This window comes from Phoenix dactylifera, chromosome 12, assembly GCF_051530095.1.
Source record: "Phoenix dactylifera cultivar Ajwa chromosome 12, Ajwa_hap1_PhDact_Kaust_v1.1, whole genome shotgun sequence".
NCBI lineage: Eukaryota > Viridiplantae > Streptophyta > Magnoliopsida > Arecales > Arecaceae > Phoenix > Phoenix dactylifera.
The window spans coordinates 23,488,358-23,508,642 of NC_143201.1; the positions used below are offsets into that span (position 1 = coordinate 23,488,358).

Below are 20,285 nucleotides of genomic sequence, written 5' to 3' on the forward strand. Positions count from 1 at the left end.
GAGAGAGAGAGCTTTTATGGCCACTTATATATTAGTGCAAATTGCTTTCTTAATCAAAAAGAGTTAGCCTGCAGGTATATATATCAATAAGCTTATATATGATCGTGGTCTCTAAAAGTTAAACATTACGTTAAGATGCAGCAAGCTAGGTCAAGGTCAAGTGCACGTACTATGAGATTTTAACAACCTTAAGCCTTTGCCTCCGGCCCAAATATTACAAGGTCGGGCCGCCACCTGCAACGTTACCTTAGAACAAAAGGAAGACTGTATGTAATGGCATGACTACGTGGGATTGCAACAAAAACGAAATTGGTAGCCTTTGGTTAAGGCATTATCCAATTTTACGCCTGGAATTCTAATTTGTCTTTCGGCTCGCACGGTTTCAGTAAAATATCCCTTCTTTGGAGATTGGTGGACCAATGAACCAACTAGCAACTACCCTCAAGTATCTTATGCTTTTCCCAAGACTGGTAAGCTGACCGCCTCTTAGTTTAAGATGGTAGATTGGATATAGACATGGGCGATTTATACCTTCACTCAACTTTGGTTTGGTGTTACTCCGTTATTTAGAATGACAATTACACTTAGGCTTCATTTGGCAGAACCATTAGCAGTAGATCTTTTGGAAGTAGAATTTTTTGAAGTAGAGCTTTCATAAAAAGTTAATTGCTATTTCATAACTATATTTCTAAAATATTATGAAACTTTAATATATATTTGGTAAATAAACTAGAAAAGTATATTTATATGACAAAACTACCATAAAGGATATTTCATAGTATTATACAATGGAGCATAATAAAATATAATATGTATTAATATATAAATATATGATATAGTATAATATTATTGTAATGCAATATAATATTATTATAATATAGTAATATAATATTATTATAATATAGTATAATAATATAATATAATTTGATATTATATAACATAACATATCAATGCATTATGATATAATATAATATAATATTATATTTATAGTATAATATAATAATAAAGATATAAAATATTATAATTATTATCATTATATATTAATTTTTATTAATATAATATTTTTAGGAACTAATTTTTGGGTTCCTTATTTTCTTTGTTGGGACTTATGCAAATTTCTGTAATATAAAAGAGACATTTTTCTGTAATTATAATATTTTATCGTAAGTATTTTGGTTCAAAAAGAAAAAAAAAATTATAAATCAAAACAGCTTTCGGACACATGCTAAAATTATTTTTTCGTTCAAGAAGTTGTTTTAGCTTTCTAGTAAAACTAAAACAACTTTCTAATTTTTTTACTAAATATTTTTATTCTATTCAAAAGTATTTTTAGAGGGTCAGAAAATACTTTTTGGCCCACCAAAAGCTCTGCGAAATGAAGCCTTAATATAGATGTTTTACGTTTGCACTGATAACCTACGAAAAGACTAAATGCTTCGCAATATATCTTATGCGGTACAAAACAGGGTTCTTCTTTGTATTTTCACCGGAATCAGCTTGGTCGTCTGCTTATTGTCACATAGCGTTCAAATTACCATCCAAAGCGCCGTCTTTAGACAAATCGCCATGGTTGCTGTGACGGCGACTTTACTAGACAAGAACACACCATCTCGGCCCATTTCGGCCTTTTATTGGGCCCTTTCCCAACCGGGGGACCCAACCCACTCTGACCCAACCGATGCAAGGCGTAAAAAGAGACCGAACTCCTGAGGCGAAGCGCACGGCTACCGAGGAACGCCGTCGCTTCCTCCTTCCGCGCTGTAGTGCCCGTCTCGTCTTCGCCCTCGATGGGATACATCCAAGAGGCCAGAGAAAACCATGTCAAGAAGAAGGTGGAAGAAGGTCATTAAGCTCACCCCTACCCTCCCTCCCTTTCTCTGTCTCTCTCTCCCCCCTAAAACCCTCCACCATTTTATTTTATTTCATTTTATTTTAAGGATGGGAGCTAGAATCTGAGAGGAGGACCTCCCGCCCTTGAACTTATCTGCTATTACTCCTAATTTTTATCCTGAAACTCTTAGTTTGTTTTACAATGGAAGGAATGCAAAAATTTGGTGAAACTGCATGTGTCTAAATGCTTGCAATTGCAAGCCTGACCGAGCATATCTTTCTGTGATTTTTATTTTCCTTCTTTTATGGCTTGGATGTTAGATTGAGGAAAAAGGGAAAAATATAAATCTTATAGAGTTTCTCGATGTGGATTAATGAACTGCAGATGATTTTGGTATGATGGTTTTGAGTCAATTTTGTTGGTGTTCCCAGTGTTGGCTACCTAAGGAGGAAGAGCTACAGCACTGGTTGTTGAGAATTTTTTTGTCCTCGTTTGCATCTTGTTATGTATGAATACTGATTACCGTTGGTGGTGGTCATGTTTTCTGATATTGTGGACTTTGTAAAGTTGATTTTAAATTACAGAAGGTGAATTTGGTTGGGCATTAGGAGCCCTATTTGGTTACTTAAAGATTAGATCATTGTTGGCAGTGAAGAGGGTAGACCAGGCATTGGGACACATAACCCTCTGAGGCAAACAAAGTTGGATGGGCAAGCAGCTAAGTTAGAGTTGGGTGATGTTTTTATTGGCCTAGTGCAGGTTTCAAGGGGTTATTGCATTCCTTAGTCATAGTTATCAAGAAAAATGTTTTCATGTCCATTAAATATCCCGGGGAATGTGTGGGAAGCTCGTTCAGCTTGGTTTCTCCATGCTAGAAAACTTCTGGGGCATGATTGCAAATCAGTTGCACTGGTAGGAAAAATGTGAAAGATGACATGTTGGTACAAGGTGGAGGCATGATTTGTGTGAAAAGTCAAACTAATAAACCATAGAGCTTTTTACAACTGGGGAGACTATCATTGTTGCTACTGAATGGATGTGATGACAATTTCATTACTGCATTTATAAATAAATGCCCCTTTAATGCCACATTGCCTTGTTGATAAGTTTTTTATTAGTAATAGTTGATGGACAGAGTTTTTAGGAACATTTCATCTGTTGTAATGCTCTATCTTAACTTTTCTCTTCTTTCTCCTCTCTCTCACATCACGTCTGCTCTCGCCTTTCCTTTCCTAAAACCACAAGAAAACTAGAGCCATATACAAGAAGACTCCTAGGCTGAAAAAGAAGAGTTTGATTCAGACTGGTTGAGTTCAGAGGCTTCTGCACTCTTATATTCTTTGCTGTTTTCTTCTATTCGTAGTATTTGGTTGGAAGGCCAATGCATCTCCAGTTTCATCCTTTCTCTATGAGGTGTGAGAGACTGCAGAAAACCCCTCCTTGGTGGCGGATCCCTTGATCTGGGGACCTCCTTCACTTACTATTTTGCTTCCGCTTATTATTGTTCATCATCCTAGACCTTCTTTTGCTTATTCATCTGTTATCACATTTACACCTTCAGTTTATATCTTCTTTCATGGGCACTCACGTCAAATACCTCCCATCCATAATTGCCCTATCCTTTGTACATCGTCCCTGATAGGGCCAATAGGTTGGGTTGAGCTTAGCTTAGGTAGGGTCAAGCTGGAACGACATTATATAAAAGTTTCTCTTATCCAAGTGGACTTGACACAAGGTCAAGATTGCACAATCCAGAACCACCCCAAGATGTGATCAACCTAACCTGGCCATCCGGTAGCCTACTACACATAACCTGGCATGACCTGACTTGACCTAACCCTTCTTGATCTTACCTCCTTAGCCAACTTGACCAATTTTGGTATGCCCTGGCTTACGTGACACGCCATGCTTTACCTTCACCTGACTCAAACCAATGCCGAGTTCCCATGAAACAGTAAAAAAGGAGGAAGAAAGGGGCATCTCTAAACAAAACCCATGTGATGATATGCTCAATGTATAGCAGTTTGGGTGACATCTTAAAAAAGAAGAACATTAAAAAGCAGATAGTCTATTAACCCCATTTAAGTAATCTGACTTGACCCCAAATTACCCTACCCTTGTGACTACAGAGGTCTCAAAACTCCATATCATACATGACCATTTAAAATTTAGGCCAAAATAATCTAATTCAAATCAAACTGGAAAAAAAAATTCTGGGCACAATCTTGGCTCGATAGGATCAACTCAGGCAAGGTTGGGTTGGTCTTTGCCCCATTTCTGTGCTTCTCTTTGGTTTATCTTTACTGAAGTTTCCATGTTAGATTATTATTATTTTATGCAGAAATTTAGTTTCAGACTTCAGTGCATATTTTTTATTTTTTTACATGCTAGATAATCAACATTATTTGGCTAACATGTTGGTTGGTTCATACTTTAGTTTCATTATCAATATGGGGACAATTTTTTTGTTGAACTGAAGTTCAACCTCAATTTTTGGTCACTAGCATACACTACCTTTGAAAAAAGGAATGTACAAACTCTAGGGTGCCTGATTAAGACATATTTGAGTCCACAGGGTCAGTAGGCATAAAAGTGATAATAGGTCCTAGCATGGAGCTTTAGATGATTTTCCCCACTATTTTTCTATTAGTTTCCAGGTGGCTATTTGACTAATATCCTACTTCACCATTTTATTTCATCAACTATTAATTTCTGTTTTGTTTTGTTGATTATTGTCTACGGTCATCATATATTCCATCCATTATATATATTCCACCATATAGCTAAGTTGGTGGATTTGAACCCTGACTGAAACAAACGGCCAGGTCCCTAAATACAGCTCCAAATAAATGGAAAACCTTACCAATCATTAAAATCTTTTTAATGGTAAATTATCATCGGTTGGTGTGAAGCTAAGTAGACCTAATATCATAAAGAGAAAGATCATTTATGTTTGCTTGATTGTTGTATGTCTAGATTTAACTCATACTGGCCTACTGCTAATGCATCGAATGATCAACTATACAATGTTGTGCTCATGGTGAAACAGCTAAAGGCAGTAGGTTTCTTTTGGTAAAATAAAATGCGTAGATATGCAGTAGACCTTACATTTTCCATTGAGACATGAAAAGGAACACAATTCAGTCTGTTAAAGGTCCTGTCATTGTTTTCATGTTTTTTGTCAGTGATGCAAGAGAAGATACAAGTTAACTTTTTTCTCAAAAAGAAAAAACAAAAAAGAAGATACAAGTTAGCTGTAGTGTCCTCTTTGCTGTCGTCTGCAAATGGTTTCTGTTGTCATTGACTAATATGATGTTTTTCCAGCTTTGCGCAGCAAAATGAAGCAAAAAGCACTCAAAGAATGTGACCATTACTCTGCAAAGTATGCTGAATGTGCCATGGGAAGAACTTTATCTGTAATTTGGCATTGTCGTAAACAAGCAAAAGTGCTAAATGAATGCCTTCATCAATAGTAAGTTCATATACCTTTAAGTCTATAGCACCAGAATTTTACATTTGAGTTGTCTCGCGGATACTAATTTTGGTTGATTTCATATTAGTATATATGCGGTTATCTTTAAATGCATGCCTTAGAGGAGCAAAATTAAACTTTTATCATTGATAAGGCTTCCTGGTTCTTTTTGTAAAATATACCTTTGTTGAGACAAGGTGTGCTCCTATGCTTCTGCTCTTGCTGTTAGTTATGCTGTCTGCTTATACTAGTTTAAGCTAGAGCAGGCTTCATCTTTTCTCCTTTTGATTTGCTGCCCATATAAGATTCTGAGTTTCTTTCATGCTAATTGTAGACTGATCTATTCTATGGTTCTTTGCTTCTTATTGGAGGAAGGATAAGAGGACAAAGTCATTAATATCAGAAATCTTAAGATCATGATAGATTTAAGAAGATAGGTACATGTGCCAGATCCATCTAAGGATGAATGTCTTCCTAGAGAAGTTTATATCAAAGAATTACGTAGAAAGCACTAAAAATTAAAAAAGTCTTTTTATATAAGTCCGCCATTGCTGCAAAATTTTACTTTTGAAGAATATCATGATGCACACTTGTCACAATCATATCAGGACTTTGCTTTCCTTCTTATTAAATTTATTTATTACCTGCAGTATACAGGGATTGAACTATTGGTTGGTGTACTTCATGTGAGCAAAGATGTTTTCAAAGTTTTTACATCTGCAATTGACAAAAGCTCCAGATGTTCATGGATGGGCATACATTATCCAAACATGGAAGAAATTTGCTCATGAAAGACCTAAACTCGAGGAAAATTCATGTGCATTAGAAATGTCTGGTGACGATGTCAGTAGCTTATTTTTGGTTTTCTCAAAGGATTAGGCTGTCACATGCTGTACCTGATTTAGCTCTATACTTGGGATAGAAAACTTTCAACAAAATCAGTATAATTACATTGTTGATCCAGATTGTACTCCAAATGAAGGAATTTAGGAGGGTTCTTTGGAATCTCCCCTTGGCTAATGTTGGTGGGAAGATTACACACAATGACTCTGTTATATGATAGGAAGTTTCGTACATTACCTACTGTTCCAGATGCAGAGCATATCACATGTCCTAGGGAAATGCTCATACACCAAGGAATCTAGGATTTATCTCAAGATGGTTGAGGATAGCAAATGCTAAGATGATGGAAGACTTGCTTGCTGAAACTGTCAGGGAAAGCACTTTGTAAACATTTCCGTTGTAGGATATAAGTGAACAGCATGGCATATGCTTGCTAGATGCCTTGAAAAGAGTCAATGGGATCAAATAATTGGTCAGTGAGAAGCATATTGCTGCAAGCTAAGGAATTCAGGTCTAAATGTAAACTGTAAATTGCTTCACATAAGGAAGAGCTTAGGGAGCTGGGATTATGTTCCGTTTTTATTGGGCAAGGAAGAAGGAAGTTTGGTATGGAAGTCTGTCTCTTCAAGAACCATGGATTAAAATTAACTTAGGTGAGTCCTTTCAAAGTAGGTCTGGTCTTGTCGGCCTAGGTGGCATGGTTAGAGGTGCTTGTTGAAATTCTATTTTGCTCTTTGATGGATCATGAAATTAATCCTCTTGATGCAGATATTCAAGATCTTTTACAAGACGTAAAACTATTAAACGAAGGTGTGGAGTATCAAAGCTTTGTGTGAAAGTGGACTCCTTGTTGTTGATAAACATGTTAGGTTTGGAAGGCAAGGTGGTAGCTGAGACTAGTGCTATTAGTATATTAGAAGTACTTGTAAAAGAATCCAAGTTTGTATCTTTAGTTGTACTTTTAAAGAGGCTAGCTCTAACTAGTTAGTTGCTAGATTAGCTAATCAAAAAGTCTTCCTATATTGTCTTAACACCAGGTCGTCTGGTGAGTCAAGAGATCTTCCTGCAGAGCTGAGCTCCTTAATTGGAGCTGATACATGATGCACAGACTTTCTTAAGAAGATTAGCTGGATAATGTTCTGCTGGGGGTGAAAAATAAAGAATTCATTTTTCGTACATCATATTGGACTTCAAATCTTCATCTTTATGGATTTCCTGCATCAAGGGGTTTGGCAGAAGTGAACCTGCTTGGATTTTGGCCTCACACCAACCTGACTAGACTTGACAAAAGAAAGTTTAAATTTCTAGGTATAGCTTGCAATGCTCAAATCTGACAGGTATCAGATCCTAGCCAACTAAAAAAATGAATTTGTTTTGGGACCAAATGGAGAACTGACTTGATTTGGTTTGGAATGTGTCATTTGAATCCGAAAACCACTTAATCATTGGTATCCTGACTAAAATTGAAATCTTTACAATAAAAAATGCTCGATTCAATTTGACTAGCAAGTTGCAAGGACTTATTAAACACAAACAATTTTACCTTTAGGATCTCAGCCCGGATCATGCTGGTGAAAAGATGCCATCTAAAATTGAGAATTCATTATGTTAATCATGATTTCCAGCATCTAGTATGCTAAGAAGCTACAAACACAGAGAGGAAGCGTAAGAGGGAGGGAGTCTTCTTACACATGAACCAATAGGTCAAAAAATAGAATAAATTTAATATTAAGATTAAACAGTTTAATGCAATTTATGTTTTCGAGCCTACTGAACTTTGGTCTGCATGTTTTCTAAGATGTGTTTATGATGATTAGTGATATGGATACTTGATTTATATGGTACAGCTTGGCAGCTTGCATTTTCATACCCTAACACTAATAGTACCACCTATGATCACTATGTGTTGATCGTTTTGGTTTATGTAGGTTTTAGCTATTGTCTCATGGTTAATTGTGTGGATTCTCATTTTAGATGGATCACCATGAGTTTTACATGATTTGGCTCAAATTTTAACCAGTAAAATTATGTATAACAGATATTTTTACAAAGAGGCATGTATGGTTAAAGTTTTAAATGAGCTGAAGGGTTGTATGTGTGAGAAATGCGCCCAAGTCATTTGGCGTTTTATGCATCTGAAGACCCGCCTAAGTGGATTTTTTGAGCATTAGGTGTGTTTTAAAAGTCCAAAATACCTAGGCACCTAGAAGTGACATCTATTACTACTATTTCCATGGATCCATGGATGTTCACAAGTGGTATGTGAATTGAAATGCCAGACATGTTTGTCTGGTTAATGAGTCTTTCAACCAGTTGATGGGGAGAACTCATCCAAGTATTTTGCATTTATCCTTTTTTTATTAGTTATCACATTTTTAAATCACAGATATTTCAATTTTCTGAGATGGGTCCCAGAATTCTATAAACATTTCCTTTCCAGGTTTATGCAGAACACATAAACCAGGCTTCTTCATCCATGTCTATGCAGGTTTGAACAAACGTTTAGCTTATCTACCCTACTCCAGGATAAACGTTTAGCTTATCTACCCTACTTTATGCTTAGCTTAACTGAATGATCAGAGATGTGGAATCATTCAGTTGGTTGCTTTGAGAGATATCTCTTCTCCATTAAATTGGAGTTGGATTGTCCTTGTACAGTCCTTGAACATGACTAGTCATGCTTCTTGCTGTTCCCTCTTGGCTTTCTGCTCATTTATGCAGTAAATACATTCTTAGTATGACTAAGTGTACAAGTCTACTCCTCCTCAGATGTGAAATATTGCAAAAACTTTCAATTGTCTTTTGTTTTTGAAGGATTGTGAATACTTCTTCCCCTTGTTCTTGGCAGTACCAGTGACAGTGTCTTGGAAGAAATGAAGAAAAATTACATGCTGGAACAGGAAAGCAAAGACAGGAATAAGCTCTGAGCAGTTCTTACATTTTTGCATCCACTATAAGGTTAACTTTTTGTGCGGTGTCTTTGAATATCCTGGTCCATTTATGTTGTTAGAAGCCTGGAAGGACAATATAGACGTATGTGTTTTTAATTTTCTTATATTGTGATTTCATGGTAGCAATCACTAGTATCATATATCAAGACATGCCTAAGTCAACGAGATTGAAACTGTGTTTGCGAAGGCAACATGCTGAAGGACATGGTGATATTTACGGTGCTTGGAAACTGAGAACAAGACAGAAAAAGTGAATGGTTCGATTAAAAATTTCTGTATTTTCTGTCATTCTAGTTATCTCCAACAGCATTTGACTGAATGAACACCAATACTTTACAAATGGATGCTGCTGCTGCATGCTTTCATATAACCATATCCAGAACAGTAGTCACAGGAGGTGATTTAACATGTTACATGTCAGCTTGAGATGAAAATTTCTGTGATTGTTCTGCATCTTATTGATCTGCGCCATGTTCTCCCGCACGAGGCATGCCCTAAATTACTGATGCAACTTAAACCACAGTCGGTTTACATATGCATGCAGTTTGACAGGTTGGTGCAACCAATGTTATTTCTACCTACGCGTCTTGCAGTTGATTACAAGCAGGTATAGTTGAAAGAACAAGGATATCTATAGCGGACGATGAACTTTGGTGCAGGAAACGGGCATGCAGCACTAGACGAGTCAACAAAGTCATATCAGCACCGCATGGGTACTTTTCTCATCTTTGATAAGATACTTTTTGGCCATGCTATTCATGCAATATGCCTAAATTCTGGTTTTCATCCACTACGATACGTGAAAAGCAAGGTCAATAGAAGACAGGCATGGAATATAATATTACAGGTCCTTGCGGTAAGACAGCCAGCGCACTAGGGAAGCAATCTTTGGATTAACGTCTTGAGATATTGGTTCTCGTCCTCAGTATTTAAACAATAAAATGGATTATAATTTGTACAGGGGCACTAGTATTACCATGGTTTCAAACAAGGATTGTTATGATGATGAACCACCATAATAATAAGTTTAATGGTTTGTTGTTATATTATGTGTTTGTTTATATAATATACCCACTATTTCTACAGCACCATTACTAGGGAAGTTTTCAGTTGGAAGAGAACACAAGCTTCGTGGCCAAGAAAGGGCGTCCGAAATTCTCAACTGTGACTGCCTGGGAGCACGGTGGGTGCCCTGTTATTTTGCTGGGCAATCAATGATCAAGTTTTGTTCATCAAAATGAAATAGCAGTTAACTAATTGCTGCTATTTCAATTTTAAACTATTCATTTCTTAACAAAATTAAATGATATAAGTACATATGCAGAAAAACAAAAATGAAAGAAATACATGAAAAATAAGTGTTTTATAAAGATATATATAAAAATGGTAACTTTACAAAAATATTTATGCAATTTTGTATATGTAAAAAGGTATAGACTAAAAAATTCCTAATTTATTATTACAATATAAATATCTGTTATATTGACCATTGTTAGCTGCAATGACAAAAGATGATTGCCCACAATTATATTATTTTCGATTTGATTGCAATATATGGACAAAATATTCTTTTTTCTTTTGTCTCTGCACATTATAGGAATATTTATTTTTTTCATAAATATAATTTTAAATATCTCAGTGCTCTTCAAAGTGAAGCAAGTAAAGTAAATGAAGCATCACCAAAGAAACTAAAGTACACAAAATAAACCAAAGATATAATTTTTGGGTCCATGAAGGCAGGCCCTCGACACAGACTCACCGATAGTTTGAGGGACCTAATAATTAGCTTCAAGATGCATGGCGTCAGATCCTAAGACAGTTGATAAACATTTATGGCCACATATAAACTTATCAACAGGCTCACATTCTACGTCATCTACATGAGATTTCATGCCAAATACTTCATGCCATAAGCGTCCACTAGAGCACTTGAACCCCCAATTCTCCTACAAGAAGGGAGGCTTCAATCTATCAATGTTACGAATTGTGATTTTTATTTTCCTGAGGAAAAGTAATGGTGGGGTCATCACATCCTGAGATCGAGCCCAGAACAAAGTCCTATCGTCATGCACTTCTTGCTTCCATAGACATAAGTTTCCTACTAGAAAAGAGCGTTCTTCTATTTTTTTTTCCAAAGAAGAAGAAAGAAAGTGACCATTCTCCGGTTGCAGATTTCTTTCTCAAATGCTCCATTTTTAGCATAAATGGTGCACTCGTACTTCTGTCCGAGATTAAGATTCCAAATATTTAAATGTCCCACTACCTCTTTCAATTACTTTTAGGGCATATTTGGCTCGAAAAAGTTAGGCTCTCGAATGAGAATAGGAATAAATGAGTCGGGAGAAGACAAATGCCTATTCTAATTTCAGGAGAGCAGGAATGCTTCAATTTTACAATATCCAATTCTAACTCTTTCTTGATAGTCAAATCTTATTCCGATTTCAATTCTGATATGCATCGGAGAATATAGCCATCTCGATTTTCATTCTGATTTCGATTCCGGTCGCGATCCTAATGCACCCTCAAGCTAAATGATAGGTTTACCCTCAAACACTATTTTTTTTTGCTCATGTAAACAGAATGCGATGAACAATATTTTGCGAATTTGACATCCAGCCGAAGGGTAGCATACGAGACGCCTACCTAGGCAAGATTTTGGAAGCCCCTGACTCATCAGTTTCAGCCCACGGATTAATTTCAGTGTCCCTAATAATTGGATTAGACCCTCCTACAGGTACAAGTCACAAGATTCATCTTAGCGTCCCTAATAACAAACTATACTCTCATAAGCAACTTTTTAGGCTGGAGGACAGGGAATGCAGTCGTATCGATGATGTCAGTCCCATATGTGATGCCACTGAAGCCGCTCCCTCTTCCCTATTTCAACGCTTCTCACACATTCCATGCCCCTAGCTTATACCTAATAATGCAAACACATTAAAATACTTCGTCGAAGACTATCTGGTCCAAAATAATGGCCGTAATGGGTGGTTGGCCGGTTCCAATAAAACCTCTGTTTCAGCGCCCAAAGGCTGTAGATATTTCTTGACCTTCCGATCCCCTGGGGGTCCCATTCCTTCCCCAAGTCCGCCCCTGCCACTTTGCTCGGCCGCTTATAAAGGCCCCCATTCTCTCCGTGACTCCACAGGCATTTGATCTCGTTCCCCTTCTCAAAGCTCTTGCTCTAGGCTATAACTCCGTTGTAGTAGTGATGGCTCAGGGAAGGGGCAGTGCAGTGGCTCTCGGGTTGGCACTGCTGTGCCTCCTCATCCACAGTGAGATCGCCGAGTCGGCCACTTACACAGTGGGGGATAGCCGGGGCTGGACCTTCAATACCATCAACTGGCCCAGAGGGAAGCGTTTCAGGGCCGGCGATGTTCTCGGTAAGTGCTCACTCCGTGAGGCTGCTCCGAAGTAATTTCAATTCCAAAATCATAACGTCTTAACTTTAAAACTTTTCTGCATGTTGAGAGAGAAATTTTAAGGACTCGAAAAATAAAAAAAAAACCATTTATAACAACATAAGTAAACCAGGATTTTTCACTTGCATGATACTTGGCTCGTACGAAAGCAGGAACCAAAGTACTATAATAAAATTGATATTAAAAAGTATGCAAAATCAAAAAATATCATGTTTTTTTTTTCTCTTTTTTTTAAGAGGAAAAAAATACTCCCCTCCCTTCTTCTTTTTTTTTTTATCTGTAATAGCAACGCGACTGTCTAGAATAATTTCATCCTACGTCCAGGTCCATCTAATAATTTCTCATCTGGATGATTAACGATTTTATATTCTTTGTTCATGGTTGGTAAAGTTTTCAAGTACAGTCGATCAGCCCACAACGTGGTCGCGGTGAATGCGGCTGCCTACAATCGCTGCTTGACGCCGAGGGGGTCGAGAGTCTTCAGGTCAGGGAATGATCGCATCACGCTTGCCAGGGGGACGAACTACTTCATCTGCAACTTTCCTGGCCACTGCCAAGCAGGGATGAAGATTGCAGTCACAGCTGTGTGAAAATTTTAGTCGAGCTTTATCTACTTTGGTAGTGTGCTAATATGTATGAAGATGAGGATCGTGTTGTATGACGACTACGTGGGTTATAATTAAATAAAATGGTTGGTGCATGGCTCATCAACTTTGTTTCTTTGTTGCCTTTCATGCAAATTTATTCACTGTCTGTTGGTGAGATTGGATTCAGCTTGACAAGATTTTTTGGTAGCAAATACTTTAGATGTTATCTTTTCTTTTTTTTATTATATAAAATATCTTTTTTGGACTAAACAATCATTTTTTGACATTTGAAAAACATATTTTTTTATTTAAAAAGTGCAAGTGAAAATGATGGTCATTATTAATATTATAATACCGTTCTTTAAAACTATCTTGCTAAGTGAAAGCAGGGAATTTGGAAGTTGGGAGAATGCGGATGAAGAAAAGAAAATAGTGAGATAGGGTTGATTTTGGTCTGATCTCTCTTGATTGCGTTTTCAGTGGGTGTCATACTGTCATGGTCAGGGTGGAGTGGACTTCTCCTCCCTGGAGCAGGGGATGGTGAAAGAGTTAATGCGGTGGTTGGTGATAAAAATTGCAGGGAAAATGCCTTTAACGTGTGCTGTAGATATGACGACCAAAGTTTCCATGTTTCCTGATGAGTAGGGTGTCTCTTTGTTGACTCTGTTTTATGGAATCTAGACTCGAAGCTTGAAGGGTCAAGGAATTGCTCGCATCACTGCTACAGAATCCCGATGTTTAACTGCAATTACTTGTCTGACATCCACTTTTGTAGGAAAAAAACTACGGTTTTGTTTGAGATATAATTATGGCTTTGATTTGATAACGTACTAATTCACTTTCATAACAGCTGAAAGGAGTTCTCTCTTACATTACTTTATAGTACATTAGTACAAATGTCCTGTGTCAGATGATAATTGCAAAATTAGATGCTAATTATAAAGCTAAAAAGATGGTTTAGGTAGACCTAAGGATCAATTACTTTTTGAGAACTATAGTAGGACCGTCAGCACCGCATCAGGACCACCAGAAGACCCAACAGAACCATGAACTTCTCTTGTTTGTAGCATATAAATATCTTTTGTCAGATGATGACTATAAACTTAGATACTACTTATAAATCTAAAAATAAAAATGAAGGAGTTAATGACCAAATATAGCGGAGGGGCATCAAGCCTAAACTATATTTATTTTGATGGGTTCCGATCTAAGTTTATTTAGAATTTGATATTTTTTTTGTATCTAATCGATAATCAGCTTTATGATAAGATAATACTTTTGGAAAATACGACAAGGACACCAGTAAAAAACCTGGAGCTTATTTTGTCGTGCAAAATCATATCAAAATTAAAAACAAAAAAAAATATAAAGCTTATTAACTCTTGTGGCTGTAGCCTCCCATAGAAGAGTCTAAAATAGCTCAACCTGCACTCTTGGCTTACCTACCAATATGATCTTCTTCCAGTAATTGAAAGAGCTGCTTAGGGCAAAAATTTCAGCTTGTTGGCATATAGGATAATAAGTTCAAATAATTTTATGTTCTGTCAACGATCGATCGGTTTATAGTCTGTTAGATTATTCATAGGAAAAAAGAATGGAGGGACGTTGGACTCAGTTCAAATGTACTCCTAACAGCTTATAGATCATTGATGCAGTATATATTCTCTATTAAATGAAACAGCTCTTCATACATGAAACGTGGGAGACAAAAAAACATATAACAAAATAAATAAAACAAATAATTAGAAAGATTCGGGATAAAGGAATGCAAATTGTCATAAATACAGTTTTGTTTTCCTAGCAAAAAAAAATACAAATCTAAAATCTAATTGCATCAACCTGAGCTAAAGCCGGATGTCAATCTAAGGGAGAAATTATACCATACACCACACGCACCATGTAGCAATGCATCATGCCAACCATAGCAGCTTGTTATCATAAATCTCATTCATCAAGCACACATCTCAGTATATGGCTATAGAAATAAAGGACTGTGATTCGCATAGTGCACCTCCGACACTTGGTGCATACCGTGTAGGTTATAATTTCTCCGACCTACGGGTCAAACATCAGCATGTTTTGTGGGCCCAAACCTGGCTTGATCATAATAGTCTCAAACTTGGACCTGGTCGTGTCATATTGGATTTTTTTTTTTTTTTGAAAGTTCAAACTTCTCCACGAATCAATTTGTGTAGGCCTGGGCCTGTCCGAAGGGCTTAATGACTTGGGACCATTTTTGTTAGAGCGTAGACTTTATGAGTCCAATAACGTGTGGGCTCCATACCTTCAACAGGGACAACACTCTGTCCTTCATTTTCCGCTATCAAGGACTCACCACGATTTAACTAACCAGGCGTCTTTACCACCCCCACCTGCCCAAAGAAACACCCACCAAAGTAGAAAAAAAGCAAAAACGAAAAAACCAGGGGTCTAAAATGCAATAAATTGGCGAATTGATGTATAAATCGAAAAGGAAGGGAGAAGTAAATTAAAAGAAACCTTGCACACTGTATCAAATACTATCTTAATTTTAGTTTATATGCCATAAAGCAACACAATTAAAGTTTTTTTTTTTTTTTTTTGGATAACGGCTCACACACGACAAATGTAGATGCGGCCAATAAAATTAAAAAATAAAAGGCTATATAAAAGTTCCGGTACTAAACCACAATCCATTCAGATGAAGCCTCCAAAGTCATGAGCTGCAAAGGATGCAATTCAATCGATGGTACTGACTAAAATACCACCGGAACGTACGTTAACCAGCGCACGTCCATTGGTTAATGTAAACCAAGAATATTGACCCCAAACGAGACGGTGCAAATGGTGAGGCCTAACAGTGACATCAGACCAAAGAATGGCACGATTCTGAGTCCCCTGATACAAGACGAAACATGCCAAAATAATAATAATAATAATTAGGTAACCTTGGGGGAGAGAAATCTCCAAATTAAGAAGTTTGCCAGGAAAAATTAACTCACAACATCTTCAAACGATTCTCAGGAATTCCACTGGAATAGCCCTTGAAATAAAAGAAGCGAGCGATGGTGTAATCAATTCCAAAGCCAGCTGCAACGAGAGGATGCCGAAGTCCGCCCAAGAGCAACATCACAAAGAACACTGGCATCAGCTCCAGCGAGTTTTGATGTCCCCTCTGTCCAAAAAGACGAGAACAATCGAATCAAAAAATGAGCCAAAGTTACTTCCCCCAGTTGCAACAAAATAAAGCTAACCTGAACACAGTTGAAGAGCTTGGCATCCTTGTTCTCGGACTCGATGGCATAGAGGGTCGGATAAGACACCTTGTACCTGATAACCAATCGACCGGATTACAAGCTAATAGCAAAGCCAAACTAGAATGCTTAACAACGGCAAGAAGGAAATTGAGGAATACTTAATCCGGGCTCTGCCAACTTTGGAGGCCATCCAGGAGTTCAGGAAGGTATAGAGGAGAAGCACCAGCACCACGTATCCATATTCCCTGGGCAACTCCATGGCCGCCGTGTGGTCTCCGCCTGTACCTCTGTGTTTGCTGCTGCTCCAACGCTCATGGCTTTCTCATATTATATAGTGGGATCACATACTTAAGCGAGAAGGAATTCAGAATAAATTATGTGCTCAGGATGGAGAGCTGAGGTTGGTCGCAAAACTGGCTTACGCTCGAAGGAAATTTGACCAGTAACATGTGGTCTTCTTCTGCTAGTCAACGGTTCCATTGGAAATTTTTGAGTGCTTGGGTACCCTGGAAGATGTTTGAGGGCTACAGGCCAGTTTAATTTGTACGGTTTACTGTAGTAGAAGTACTTGTCATGGGTTAAGTTGGGAAAATTTTGAGTGCACACAAATACTTGAGTTGGACTGTTGTAGACTGCCCGGTTAGAAGGAACAAAGACTGGATCAATAGCAGCATGACATGCATGGAGAGGTTAGAGCATAGTTGATCATTTCCAAATCGGCCTTTAGGGGATAAAACCTTTTAAGGAAGGCATGCAATCGGAGACACAGAAGGTGACTTGTACGCGGTTGGTGTGGTCCCTCCTCAGGTGGGAACGACCTCATTTGATTTAAAATATAAAAGAAAAAGTCGGATAAGAAGGAAACCAGGGTGAGGGTAATTGAAACGAAACCTTGGGGCGCGGGACTCTACGGAGACAGGAGAAGAAAAACAAAAGGGAGAAATAGAAAAAAAGAGTTTTACTTTATCAGATGATCGGATAGTTGATTATAACTAGATTTGGCTAAAATTTTAGTATATTATTTTTAGTATTAAAAGATATACATTGAACGGTTTGGATTGTTGAAAAGTCTTATTTATTGATTATTTGAAGCATCAACTCTTGATGAAATTTATTTTTTATTTTATATTTATTGTTGAAATTCATCTTATTGGTGATGAATGTTCTTGTTATGGAAGCCAAAATTAAATCTTGTTGATGTGTGTGCAGCCTCTAATTAAAATAGAGAGAAATTATTGTACTTCCATTATTCTAAATAGTAAAAGTTTTTGTCTAAGGTCGGTCCTATAGTTTTTCGTTTTCCATGTTAAAAATTGTGTTGTCTCTTGTTTCTGAATTCTTTGATTATTTTGTCTGTTAATTACTTAAGTAGATTGTAGAGATTATTATTGCTTGGTGAGTGATATCCTATTAAATTACACCAAAAAAAAAAAAAAATTGCAGCATCATCTCCACAATCTTCTTCACAATCACTTACATCTTAGCAGAAGTATATGTTGGAAAAAACTGCCTAGCCCTTATTCTTTTACTAGACATGGGGCGGGACCAACTAAAGTAAATATGTGAACTGCTAGTTCATATAAACTTTATGCAAACTGCACCTGTACTTCTAGTAAACCTTCGTGACCATACCTAATCACAACTAATATACTAGACGAGACCAATTTTAAGATTCATCATCTATGACTGGCGCTTTATTTAAACTATACATGTTCATGACTTCATTCAATTTGTCATTTGTCAAGACTTATCAACTTAAGTCCAGCTTGATTTCAAAAAGCTGTAGGTCAATATTACTTGATCCCATATAGAGGGTTGGCCCAGCCAAGCTCAGCATATATACAAAAATATATGCCGAGGCCTGCATACTGATGCCATCACATGCAGCAAATTAATGAAACTAGTGACATGCTTACGCAGTGCATGACATAATTGAAATGGCACGATGGAAAACATTAATAGAAATCAACTTAGCAATGCGACAGATGTTGCGGCCCTCCTTGTCTTGATGGAGATTCTGGGGTTTGAATCACGGGTAGTGCATCACTAGGCATTTAGATCTGGATAATTAATTTACTCCTTTCTTCTCTCTCTCTCTCTCTTTAAAAAAAAAAATAAAGAAGTCAGTCTTGTATACGGTATCAAATTGTGATGAAGTTTCACCATTTTTTCCTAGGAATAAGGATCCACTAACAAGCATCCTAATTTCATACAGTACATTAAGATTGCTGCAGTATCGGACTACCTATTCTAATGACTGTGATTGGAAGTTCTTATTAGAAGTATTAAATATCCAGCGACGTGCTATTAGGAGATTACTGTGTTATATATAATACTCCTTAAAACAAATAGTAGGAATGGAAGGGAAAAGTCAAGAAGATGGAAGACTTTTATTTTGTTTTTTTTAAATATGAGATGAGATTTGACCATAGATTTAAACCGGATCTAATTTTTGAACCTAATCTAATCCACAGGCTCATACGATTCGGAGTTTCTGGTGAGGTTGGATTAGACCTAGGATGGATCGAGGTCGAGTTAGACTTATTTTTTGGTTTGATTGGATCCAATTTTTGAACCTAATTTGATCCATGGCCCTTGAAATATGGATTGGACCGAGTCTAATCGGATAGGGCACGGGCGGACCTGGTCAGCCCTAGCTCCGAGAACTGTCGCGGTGGCGCTGGCCCCACCGGAACAGCCCCCGGTTTCGACGAATCTGCGACGATGCTTGGAAGCCTCTGGGCTTTAGATATCCTCCCCACCTTTGGAACCCTTCCTCGGCCTGGGCTCGGTTAAGGAATAGGTTGAAGGGCGGCGACAGCGCCATTAACGGAAGAGATGGCGGTGAGCGTAGAGATCCCGAGGGAGTACGGATACGTGGTTTTGGTGGTGGTTCTCTACACCTTTCTCAACTTCTGGATGGGCTTCCAAGTCGGCAAGGCCCGGAGGAAGTAAATCTCTGGCTTTTTTTTTGGGAGGGGGAGTTCCCCACACAACACCTGCGATCCTCTAATTTTTATGCTCGATTTTGTTATGATTAATGCTGTTATTCGACTCCCGTCAGGTACAAGGTGTTCTATCCCAACCTGTATGCGATTGAATCCGAGAACAAGGATGCCAAGCTCTTCAACTGCGTCCAGGTATGTATACATCTCCCTCTGGTGCTGGCTTTCCCTGTGAGAATTGATGCATGTCGTGATTGAAGGGATTGAGGTGAGGTTATGTGATGTTTGGCAGAGGGGGCATCAGAACTCGCTGGAGGCGATGCCGGTGTTCTTCGTGACGCTGTTGGTGGGCGGGTTTCAGCACCCTATAATCGCCGCCGGGCTGGGCGTCCTTTATACGGTCGCCCGATTCTTCTACTTCAAGGGTTATTCCAGCGGAGTCCCAGAGAATCGTCTCAAGATTGGGTATATAGATTTACCTGCCTTTGTTTTTTTCTCCCGTTCTTTCGCGCTGTCATTCGATTTTAGTGTGCGTGTGCGTGTCTTTTTGTTTCCTCACCATGTTGGCTTTTGTTCTCAGGGGATTTAACTTCTTGGCGCTGTTCGGGCTCATAATCTGCACCGCTTCGTTCGGAATCCATCTGCTCATCCGAGAAGTGCTGTGATGTGGGTGCCAATGCGCTTTTGCTTGTGCTTTTGCTTGTGTTCGCGACCCTACGATGGTCAAAAATAATAAAGGTTTAGCCAAACTAGAGATAGTGTTTCGATCGGTCTTAAAAGTATCTGAGGTCTGTACTCTGTAGACTTCTTTTGTCTTTGCTTTCTGTGTGTCGAATTTATGTTTTGAAATAAATTGCAGTCTTCTTTAAGAGGAGATTATATTATTGGCATTCCTAGCACAACTAAGAAGGCATTCCAGCAGATGGTTTTTTTTTTTGTTCGAAATATGGAAATAATCTATGTGCAAGGGGTATACATTTAATCCTTGATGAAATCCG

At 37.9% G+C, this 20,285-nt stretch overlaps 4 protein-coding genes across 5 annotated transcripts; 3 read left to right on the forward strand and 1 right to left on the reverse strand.

The window, feature by feature from the left end:
• The first annotated feature begins 1,678 nt into the window (after positions 1–1,678).
• LOC103700940 (uncharacterized) lies at positions 1,679–10,141 on the forward strand. Of its 2 annotated transcripts, XM_008782857.6 has the most exons (4): positions 1,679–1,842; positions 5,156–5,303; positions 8,995–9,104; positions 9,221–10,141. In XM_008782857.6, exons 1-3 carry the CDS (start codon positions 1,788–1,790, stop codon positions 9,071–9,073), a joined length of 282 nt encoding a protein of 93 aa, XP_008781079.2. In that variant the 5' UTR covers positions 1,679–1,787; the 3' UTR covers positions 9,074–9,104; positions 9,221–10,141. The 2 variants fall into 2 exon arrangements, with proteins under 2 accessions (XP_008781079.2, XP_026657995.2); XM_026802194.4 differs by having other exon boundaries at positions 1,681–1,842; positions 8,995–10,141.
• A 2,082-nt stretch (positions 10,142–12,223) lies between these two features.
• Positions 12,224–13,239, forward strand: LOC103700900 (basic blue protein-like). Its single transcript, XM_008782803.5, has 2 exons — positions 12,224–12,480; positions 12,910–13,239. The coding sequence occupies exons 1-2, from the start codon at positions 12,309–12,311 to the stop codon at positions 13,107–13,109; spliced, it is 372 nt and encodes a 123-aa protein (XP_008781025.2). The 5' UTR covers positions 12,224–12,308; the 3' UTR covers positions 13,110–13,239.
• A 2,543-nt stretch (positions 13,240–15,782) lies between these two features.
• LOC103700911 (uncharacterized) lies at positions 15,783–16,739 on the reverse strand. Its single transcript, XM_008782813.6, has 4 exons — positions 16,501–16,739; positions 16,340–16,415; positions 16,088–16,260; positions 15,783–15,983 (listed from the first exon to the last, which is right to left on the reverse strand). Exons 1-4 carry the CDS (start codon positions 16,599–16,601, stop codon positions 15,887–15,889), a joined length of 447 nt encoding a protein of 148 aa, XP_008781035.1. The 5' UTR covers positions 16,602–16,739; the 3' UTR covers positions 15,783–15,886.
• Positions 16,740–19,087: 2,348 nt separating this feature from the next.
• LOC103700922 (uncharacterized) lies at positions 19,088–20,171 on the forward strand. The gene is made up of 4 exons (XM_008782824.6): positions 19,088–19,293; positions 19,407–19,482; positions 19,580–19,752; positions 19,868–20,171. The coding sequence occupies exons 1-4, from the start codon at positions 19,181–19,183 to the stop codon at positions 19,950–19,952; spliced, it is 447 nt and encodes a 148-aa protein (XP_008781046.1). The 5' UTR covers positions 19,088–19,180; the 3' UTR covers positions 19,953–20,171.
• Positions 20,172–20,285: the final 114 nt, after the last annotated feature.

Excerpts from the sequence above, each read along its gene's own strand:
- LOC103700940 (XM_008782857.6), top strand. The coding sequence starts at position 1,788 with ATGGGATACATCCAAGAGGCCAGAGAAAACCATGTCAAGAAGAAGGTG. Across the intron at positions 1,843-5,155 it reads CAAGAAGAAGGTGGAAGAAG|CTTTGCGCAGCAAAATGAAG; the intron begins GTCATTAAGCTC and ends ATGTTTTTCCAG. Across the intron at positions 5,304-8,994 it reads AATGAATGCCTTCATCAATA|TACCAGTGACAGTGTCTTGG; the intron begins GTAAGTTCATAT and ends TGTTCTTGGCAG.
- LOC103700900 (XM_008782803.5), top strand. The coding sequence starts at position 12,309 with ATGGCTCAGGGAAGGGGCAGTGCAGTGGCTCTCGGGTTGGCACTGCTG. Across the intron at positions 12,481-12,909 it reads CAGGGCCGGCGATGTTCTCG|TTTTCAAGTACAGTCGATCA; the intron begins GTAAGTGCTCAC and ends TGGTTGGTAAAG.
- LOC103700911 (XM_008782813.6), bottom strand. The coding sequence starts at position 16,601 with ATGGAGTTGCCCAGGGAATATGGATACGTGGTGCTGGTGCTTCTCCTC. Across the intron at positions 16,416-16,500 it reads GTTGGCAGAGCCCGGATTAA|GTACAAGGTGTCTTATCCGA; the intron begins GTATTCCTCAAT and ends ATTGGTTATCAG. Across the intron at positions 16,261-16,339 it reads AGCTCTTCAACTGTGTTCAG|AGGGGACATCAAAACTCGCT; the intron begins GTTAGCTTTATT and ends CTTTTTGGACAG.
- LOC103700922 (XM_008782824.6), top strand. The coding sequence starts at position 19,181 with ATGGCGGTGAGCGTAGAGATCCCGAGGGAGTACGGATACGTGGTTTTG. Across the intron at positions 19,294-19,406 it reads GTCGGCAAGGCCCGGAGGAA|GTACAAGGTGTTCTATCCCA; the intron begins GTAAATCTCTGG and ends GACTCCCGTCAG. Across the intron at positions 19,483-19,579 it reads AGCTCTTCAACTGCGTCCAG|AGGGGGCATCAGAACTCGCT; the intron begins GTATGTATACAT and ends GATGTTTGGCAG.